This window comes from Phoenix dactylifera, unplaced genomic scaffold, assembly GCF_009389715.1.
Source record: "Phoenix dactylifera cultivar Barhee BC4 unplaced genomic scaffold, palm_55x_up_171113_PBpolish2nd_filt_p 001938F, whole genome shotgun sequence".
NCBI lineage: Eukaryota > Viridiplantae > Streptophyta > Magnoliopsida > Arecales > Arecaceae > Phoenix > Phoenix dactylifera.
This window is the reverse complement of record NW_024069222.1, coordinates 49,239-58,956: the sequence shown is the minus strand read 5'-3', so window position 1 is coordinate 58,956 and position 9,718 is coordinate 49,239. Positions and strand designations below refer to the sequence as shown.

Sequence of the window (9,718 nt, the reverse complement as noted above, 5' to 3'; positions counted from 1 at the left end):
AGATAAACTCTCTGAGTACCATATAACAAAAAAGATAATCCAGTCTGCAAAATTCTGTTCGCCTTCTGATATACATGTGCTGCCTGAAAGGAGCCCAACTCCCTGACTAATCTATGGGTCTCACGAAGCAACGGATGACCATCCCCATACTGATCCACTCTCCGTAGAGAAGTTCCTCTCGAGGCATACACTATTTGCACCAGGCTATTTGAACCGAACCGAGGCATTGGCTAACAGCAAGAGACTATACTTGGCCTAAGGGTAGAACAGTAGTAATTAAGATGGTAAATCTGCAAACTCTTAAAGAGGCTAATCCATTATAACAATATCTATCTTTAGAAACTAAACTATGCTTTTATTTTTTTAGGAACACTTAGATATTAAACTATCTCTAACCGAACTAAAAACAAGCTAACAGCAGCAGCAGCACCAACGACAACAACAAATATAATCAGAATTAGAGTCTACAGTAGAGACTTGAGGGAGCGAGCCTTCACGGGCTTCCTTCCTCTCTTCCTACGATTCCTGTTCTTCTCCTCATCACTGCTATCCTCTCCGGAGTCGTCGTCGTCGTCATCTCCGTGGGCCCTCCCATCATCTTCACCACCTTCCTCATCGTCACCGGCCACCACCGGAGCATCATCCTCATCGCCATACTTCGAATCTTCCTTCCCTCATCATCATCTTCTTCTTCTTTGATAGCGGCATCACTGCCATTAACAACATCATCAGTCTTATCTCCTCTCCTCTTTCTCCGGCAAGGTCCGAACCCGGCATAGTAGTAGTAGTAGTACATGTTACCGCCGTCTCCGGTTGCATCCCCCTTCTTTTTCTGAACACTGAACTGGCCTCCGTTTGCCGGGTTGGCGACCTTACTATGGCTGTAACTGTATGATCGAAGCTGCGTGAGGTGGTACAGGCAGAGGGAGTGGGGGAGGTTCGCCGGCCTTTTGCAGCGCCATCCCTTACCGTCGCTCTTCTTACAGCTAACAGTGGCCTCAGTAGCAGTCGCAGAGCCCGTCTCGATCTCCTTCTCCTTCCTCTTCCTCCTTATCTTCTTCTTCTTCCTTTTATCCTTCTCCCCGCTCTCCTCCATCTCCTCCTCCTTTCTGTCATTATAGTAAGTAAGAACTTGCTGCTCCAAACTATTCCTCCTCCTCCTCATTATTCTTTGCGTGGGTTTGGAATTGGCGGCAGTAACTCGAATGATATAAGGGGGAGCGAGGGAAGCGAGGAGAACGAATAGAAAGAAACAAAGAGGAGAAGAAAAAAAGAAGAGTTTTTTACATGCTTATACTTACCTTCTATTTGGAGGGATGGGTTCTTCTTCGAGCTTGAATGCCATTTCCCATAATGCCCCTATCCCACCCCTTCTCCTCTCCTTCCTCCTGCAATAAGACCACCGCCAGAATGGATTCGAGTCCCAATGCCCGCAGAATAGGATGAAAAAGAAAACGCGCCAAGAAAAAAATAAAGAAAGATAAGTGATTTAAAAGGAAAAAAAAAAGCCAAGTATCGCCCTTGAATCGAAGCAGCAAGCAAAGCCCTCCCCGCCCCCCATCCCTTGTGATCGATCGAGCGATCGATATCGAGGTTTCTTTATTTCCTCCCTCCCCACCCCGTCCATATGGTTGCGAACCCTAACACGCGCTGGAATCCCAAACCAACCCGATATACAACAGGCAGAGAGGAATAGAGAATTAGGAAGCTCAAATCGAGCAGCATCCATGACTTCCATGGATTCATTCGGTGCTTCTTGCGAAACCCTAACAGTGGCATGAAGCATTCCCCAAACAGAAAGAGAAATAGAGTGAAGGGAAACCTAACAGCGGCTGGGCGAGGGAGAAACGGAAAGGAAGGAAATAATTAGCAAGAAGAAGGGGGCGGATCGATCGAGATCTGACCTGGAACGCGATGATGCCACTGTCGTGGAGATTGGGTATCAAATCCCAAGGCGAGCGGTTGAGCTCGCAGAGAAGCCCGGCAGCGGCAGAAGCTTGCGAGTCCCACGATTCCGACGATGCTGACCGGACCGGCGGCGAAGCGTACGCGTTCGCCGAACCCAGAAGCTTCGAGGCGGACTTTCTAATCCTCATGCTCGTCTTAAACGAAGACGGATAGCAGCCGAGAGAGCCACGAAGAAGAGCGAGAGAAGGAAGCGGAGATCTGATGGCTTTTTTTTTTATCTTCCTCCTGGTTTTGGTGGCGTCGAAACTCGAGTAGGGAGATCGGAGTTAGGGGGAGGGAGTGGGCGAAGGAAGCTTTTTTTTTTTTTTCCTCCCTCTGGAGCCTCTCCTTCTCTCCCCTTTCGCTGCTGTTTGTATGCGATTTATTAGGTTTGGGCATAAGAGTCGCAGGCGAGGCTGGGATGGGTTCGAGTAATGCCCTCAAGCGTGGTAGAAACTACTGGAATGCCCTTCCATCCCCATGTCCTTCGCGTGGAAAGCATACCGCTACTACGGTCCAAAGCAAGGTGAGACTAACAGCGGACGGGCGCAGGCTTAGTTGTTTTCAGGTGCATGGTCCATGACCTTTTTAACCTTTTTTTTTTTTTTTCTTGCCCTTTGGGTGATTAAAGGAACTCATAACTCTAATATTTTAAAAACTCCTTCTGCTTGCTCTAATTTCTATTCTACGAATTAAGAACCATGGTTCACCACGTGATAAATAATGAAACATTTATTTCAACTTCTCTCTGAATTTAGGGTGTGTTGTTCGCGGTCAAAATAGGAATAAGAATTAGAATGATCATATTTCTCAATGCATTTAGTTCGTGACTAAGATCAAAATCGGAATCAGAATGACATTTGAATACTAGATAGGAATCAAAGTAAGAATAGGATTCCTCCTAACTAAATAACTGGAATGAAAGTCACTCATTTTCATTTCCATTCTAGAGCTCTACTCCCCCTATCTAAATATGCTCTTAGAGTAGTATTTTGTTGGACTCCCACTGATGTCGTAACGGTGAAAAGAGGTTGCATGATGGTTGCAACATTTTTCAGTTTCATAAACAGGTTTCAATAGTTGTTCTCTTTTACATGATGTTATTAGTTCATGCCGTATAGACCAAGTCCCAAGAACTATTGCAATTTGCCCATGTTAACTGCTACAAATAGAATATGATACTTTGGAATGATAAGCGTGAAGGAATAAATCGGCTGCAAGAAATCAAGTATGTTAAAATCTCTCAACTTCAACCTGCATTCTTAACCTTTGCACTTTCCCCATGGTCTTAAACATGGGCGACCTTGGTCTTCAACAACCTTTGGACCAACATTATTGCCTACCAGACCCACCAACGAGGCCTAAGCCTGCTCATGAAAGCCCAACCCACTAGAGACCACAGGCTAAAACCCAATTTTACCTTTCTCAAGTAATCTTGCATGAATTCTTAAAACTGAAACCACCTTAGATAGGGGTATGAGCTCACGATGCAAATATTATCCACATTGACTTTCTACTTAACAACAAACTGATGTCTCATAAATTTCACTTATGCATCTTTTCTTAAACATCAATAACACAATGTTCTAAAGAAGATCTTCAATTTTTGTGCTTCATAAATTTCTTCCTTGTTAACTTATTACCATATAAATTTCTCATACTATATCAACTGCTTACAACCATGCTAACTCATAATCGACAAGCAAGATCGTGCTCTCTGTGTGGACTAGGTTTTATGCTGGCCCACCTTACTAAGTCTCCTGTCAAATAAGCTATCAACTCCTCACAACAGTCTTATTATGTCTTTATTTGTTTTTGTTTCTCATTAAGTTGCTACCAGTAAACCTTTGCTCTTTGCGAACACAAGTTTTGCTTCTCTCTAAAATTTTTCACATTAGATCAAGTTTGTGAAACATCTTTTTCAATAGAGTGGCTTATTAGTATCCATAGTCCAACCAATTTATGTACAACTTTACTAATATATTTCTAGAATAAAATTTTTATTTTATCCCTATGAAATTAGATCCATATTTGATTTTATGCTTATTCATGGTTAGAAGTCGGATGGCACATCATTTTTTCAAATAAAAGTGGAAGGATAAGCAGGAGAGGGGAGGACTCCGACCTAAATCGAACTTTCTCACCTTCTTATTTTCTCTTATGGAAGGATGAGAAGTCATACTTCCCCACCTCCCTCGTATCTTTTTAATCTTCCGTAGAGCACGGAGTGTTCTATTCCTCTGATATCTCTCCCTTCTCTCTCTATCTTTCTTTATTTCTTCCTTCTTTCCTCCAAACACCAAGTCTAGACCTTCATCTCTTCTCTTAGGTAATAATTCTCTATTGTCTCTCTTTTTCTCTCCTTCTTTCTCAGTCCATCTCTTTCACTTTTTTAACTGTTGCCTCACCCTTAATTGGGATGTAAAGTGTTGGTGTTTTCACAGCAGAAGAAGAAAAAAGAAGAAAGGAGAGGAGATAGCAATCCCAAGTAATTAGTATACCATCCTCAAGGTATGCTCTAGCTAGAGCAATACTGAAACGACACATTTTCATCAAATCTCCCTAACAAATCACATGATTGTTAATAGAAATTCTTCCATAAGTGGATCAATAGTTAACCATTGATCTATTATGATATTGTTTGATAAGAGTATTTTTCCAAGTGGTGAATTAGGTCTTTTAAAACAAATTTTCTATAAGAGATTTATGTCATGTACTATGGGATCTGAGATAGCTGATACAAAGTATCAATTATTTGTAACGGTGATTGTTGCCACTAGAGTTCCTCTCAAGTATATGGTGAAGCAGAATCAGTTCATTGAAAAAAAAATTATATTATTAAAAATTAAAAGAGAAAAAAGAGAGCTTGTACTAATTGTGTTTAATTTATATCACTATTAGTTTATATCAATTTTCTCGGTGAAGAGATTACATCCTTGCTTCTCACCCAGTCCGTCATTGCTAAAATTCTTGTGAATAAAATGTAGCCAATGTTGAACTCTCTAATTAGTCCAGAGCAACCGACTTTCATTAGGGGCCGATGTATATCTGATAACATTTTACTAGCTCATAAAATAATATACAAATTGGAAGAGACCCACACCGGCAAAGCTAAATAGCTATAAAATTAGATATGGAACATGTAGAAGACTGAGTTAGATGGAACTTTCTATTCAGCTCTCTTTGACATATAGGATTTCATGAGGACTAGATCAGATGGGTGCGTGCGTGGTTACATGGTGTTCCCATTCTTTGCTCTATCGATTAATGACATGCAAATGGAGATCTTTCACTCAACCATCGTTTTGAGACAAGGGTGTCCCTTATCACCATACATATGTATAATTTGTGCAGGTGCTCTCTCTCGGATGCTGAAAGTTATATAAGTGATGATTTTTCATCGACTTATCAATTGATTCCCTTAGCTCCTCAAATTTCACATCTTCTCTTCACTGATGATGACATATTGATTGCTCGGGATAGCTTATGTAATGCCATAGTGCTAGCAGATATCATCAAAGAGTGCTGTGAAGCCTCTAGTCAATGAGTGAACATAAGCAAATTTGCAATAAGATTCAGGCCAAGAATAAATCTAATGGTGGAGCATCGATAAAGGACTACTGGCAAATCATGGAATCGAATGACATCCGGCAATACCTAGTAGTATCTACTACTAGGAATGGGCCAACCACTTCTGAGTGCAATCTACTACTATAGAAGTTTCTCGACATACTTGTGGGTTGGAAATAGGAAGTCTTATCAATGATGGGCAGAGTTACCCTCATCAGGTCGATGCTCTCTGCTTTAGCCATCTATTTAATGGTTAGCTCTATTATCTCTAAAGGTGTTCTCAAGAAGCTTAACCAAGTCATGAGAAACTTTTTAGTGGGGCTCAACTGGCAACTCTAGAAAAGTTCATCTGTTAGCCTAGGATAAATTTTGTCAATCAACCCAACTTGGAGGCTTAAAGATACCTTTGTTGGTAGCGAGACATGAGGACTTGATGGCTAAAATATGGCTAGATTTGTACTAGACGCTGATAACTCATGGTGCTCATTCATGTGAGCAAAGTATGGCTCTTGGTCCACATCCTCTCCTCCTTCATTGGCCTAGACTAATTCTTCTATATTGAAAAATAATTTGCTCTTATGCACCTATTATACTTTCCAACCTCAGACGATCTAAGGAGATGGGAGCTCTATAAATATTCTCCATGATCTTTAGATTTCCTCCATTCCACTTAAATGTTGGCCTATGATAGTAGATGTTAGCACTCTAGATAACTTATAAATCAGTCAAAGACCTATTTATAACAAGAGAAAGAAAGTGGAACACTACCTTTATTCGTTAAGTTTTGTTGAAAAAATAGCATTAATGGTGATTCTAGTCTTCGACAATTTTGATAAACTTGGGTTAGGTATTTCTTCCTGTGCTGATGTTAAAGCAAGAGACCTTTACTACTTTTAATTAATCCCTTCCTCAATCCAAAGTGTCTCTTGGGTTTGAAAGATCGGTATTTGCTAGGATTGCACTGTTCCTCTAGAAAATTATATGGTACCATCTTACTTGTTGTAATGTTCTTCATGGGCATGGCTTGCATATATCCTCTCTCTGTGATCTTTGTTTGAGTGTGGAGGAGTTGAATACACATGTCCTCCTCAAATGTTAGATGGCGGCGTAGGTGTGGAGGTCAGCTCTTGTCCTTAATGCAGCTACTATCTCATCTCTCATTAGAAACTTTTCTCCAGTATCTAAAAAAAGATCTTCAAGAAACAAGTACGGGAGTGAGGTGATTCTTATTTGTTATATTGCCTATCATATTTGGTTAGCTAGGAATGAGCATATTTTCTAGAGTACTCGCTAAAGCTCTTGGCTGGTTTTGATGAAAGCTTCTCCATAAGCTTCAGAGCTCAAATGAGCTATAGCCATTGATAAGTCTTTGATAGCAAGAAAAAAAATCTATGGCGGTCTTTGATAGCAAAGATATCTATTGCTCTTATCCTACAGTTTCTACATCTATTTTTCTTTGTGATTCATTTCACCTAGGAGCTAGTAACCCCTCACTCTCTCAAGATTAACTTCGTGTACTTAACAATGGAGCTCATGTCGAAGCTGGCTTCATTAATTAGAGTTCTAATTGCTCCTTTATGGCTATAGGTTGCCTTAGCACTGTGGTGGCTTTTATGAGCCCCTCCCACAAGCCAAATAGCTCTCTCATTGGAATGATTCATGTTGGAGGGTGAATCAAAATTGCAGTTAATTGGTTGTCAAATTTGGATGCCCATCTTCACAACATCTGAAGGATAGGTTTCACCATAAACTTCTTTGAGATGACCCATGTATATAGAGGAATAAATAACGCAACTGATTAAGTAGCCACCTATATGGCTAATTACATAAAGGGAGTTCTTTAGGACTCCTTTTCTTGCTGCTTTCTATTCTTGCTGAATTCCAGGATCTTTTGTCCTCTGACTCACATGAATGTATTTGCACCAAAATTATATAACATATCCATTCAACAGAAAAAGAAAAAGAAAAAAAAACTCAAAATTACTGTTAAGCATCCTGCACCCACCTTAGGATTGCCAAAGAGCCTTCTTTATCCCACTTATGGGCCTTTGGAACCTTAGTGAACCCATTGGATTCTTGAATGTGACCCATATCGACAGCCCATTTACTACGAAGTTGGCGCACTACAAATTCCAATGTTCCTTGTACAGGCACCATACACCGTGTCCTTTGCAACATCTACGTCATGTGTAAGTTTTCAAACATAAACCCAAATTTTATAACTTATTAAGTTCTCCCTTCTTAAGTTTTACCTAAATAGCATGCCTCTTCCAATTGATCCCCTTAGTTGGGTTGGTTCATGGCTTGCAGACCTAATTCATTCTCAATGATGTTCTTGTGCATGGCCATATGTTGCAGTATATCTGATCTACGTCTCATAGAAACGACTCTTCTAGATGTTCCCCTCATGAAAAGTAATATAGTAAACAGTCAAAAGTATTCATATTAAAGAAGCATTGCCAATGTACCAATTCAAAGTTCACATTGGACCTATTTCACAATTTTGTCAGAAATTTCACAGCTTCAACTGAAGTCTATTCAATTCCTAAATGGTGATTCCACCTTTGTTCCACATAAATTCATAATCCTACTCAGATATTGTTATGATAAAATGAGCCATGAATCCTATACATAAACATCTATAGGAGGGCGTCACTTAGTGCAGCTGACTGGCATTGAGAGTTGTTACTAATGACCTAGATTCGAGTTTTGGCTTGTACTGATAGTGCACTGATCCGTAAATCTCTGCCTCTTGGAGTATTTGCTTAGCCTTTGAGAATGGAAAGAGAGTTATGATAGTCATATTTACAAGCAGGCGAGTATCGGATTTTATACTAGTACTATTTTGTTACTGTATCGATATGTTCGATATAGGGTTGGTTCGGCGTATGGCATGTCCATACAATTTTTATATTATATATTAATATCGAACGGATATAGTATGACATATCTTGGACATTTTAACAAGGCAAAATGAAGGAACTAAAATAGCTCCCTATTTGAAAGGTTGCCATTAATGTTCAACCAAGCATACAAATTTGACTTGGACTTTGACAAAACACCTGACCTTAATTGTCAGAGGAAGAAAACTATGGACTTGTAAATTGGTTTCATGGTACACCATATCACCATCATCTTCCCACCGTTTGGTTATATGTATGCATATATGAAGAACACAACCACTAGTAATCAACTAAACATATAATTAAATCATAACCCACGTCCCACGGTATGCACAATCTTGTATGACCTAACTATTACTCAATAATAATAAGATATCGCCATAAGTCATAACCAATGAAAGGTATTATCTCCAATTACTAGTTATTGGCAAAGCTTGTAGTGCATCCTAAAAGATACTTGCATAAGAAAAGCTAATAGTGACGTAGAACATTAAATATATCCCTAGTCCACATGACACTTAACTCAGGCCCCACATTGTGAATTTTGGGTAATTTTTGAAGTGGGTCAATAATATTTTTAATACAAAACATCAAATTAGTTAACACGCTTTGAAGCACTTCATTTTTATCTTTCTAAATGAAAGAGGAAGGGAAGCACTCGATCCCTTCCAATGAGAAACATTTTCCATTATTTTGTTACTCATAATATGATTTAGATCTCTAAGCAAAGCAATTAATGAATTAGATCAGTTTAATGGTAAGTCTGTAATAGATAATTAAAATACAATGTTATAAATATCTTGAAGAAGCATGACAAAAAGAATTTACTTATTTCAACAATATCTTTCTCAATGAAGGAAAATGGAAGACAAACTAACTATTGGGGACAATAGTTTGCATAACGAATATTAATTAAATCAAATGTAATGAAATTGTATGGTATAAGTGTTTCCTTGGTGATGACGGATATAATGTTTCTATTGTGTTGGAGATACATTCATTCCGATTGTCCCTTCTAACAATATATGGAGCAGTAGACTCAAAAGTTACATTTTACTTAATAAAAATGTCATTCATCTTCTCGAAAATTGTTTTGAAATAAGATAAGGTGAATTGGCTATTTTTTGGCTTAATGGAAAAAAAAAGAACTTTATTAATTATTACGCATGCATCATGTAAATGTTTCAAAATTTATATTAAAACAAGAAGAAGGAAAAAAAGATTATTATGGCTATGCCTAAATATTTGGTGCATGCAAATGCACACAAATTTGGCTAACTAGGAGTAGTGCAACTAAG

The 9,718-nt window shown here is 39.0% G+C and overlaps 1 protein-coding gene across 1 annotated transcript; it reads right to left on the bottom strand.

Moving 5' to 3' along the window:
- Positions 1-282: 282 nt before the first annotated feature.
- On the bottom strand, positions 283-2,291 carry LOC120109236. Its single transcript, XM_039122984.1, has 2 exons — positions 1,772-2,291; positions 283-1,290 (listed from the first exon to the last, which is right to left on the bottom strand). The coding sequence occupies exons 1-2, from the start codon at positions 2,094-2,096 to the stop codon at positions 494-496; spliced, it is 1,122 nt and encodes a 373-aa protein (XP_038978912.1). The 5' UTR covers positions 2,097-2,291; the 3' UTR covers positions 283-493.
- Positions 2,292-9,718: the final 7,427 nt, after the last annotated feature.

What these genes read in the sequence shown, in the direction of transcription:
- LOC120109236 (XM_039122984.1), bottom strand. Translation starts at nt 2,096, where the DNA reads ATGAGGATTAGAAAGTCCGCCTCGAAGCTTCTGGGTTCGGCGAACGCG. An exon ending in GGGGAATGCTTCATGCCACT is followed by an intron (nt 1,291 to 1,771) that starts GTTAGGGTTTCG and finishes GGTAAGTATAAG; the next exon opens with CATGTAAAAAACTCTTCTTT.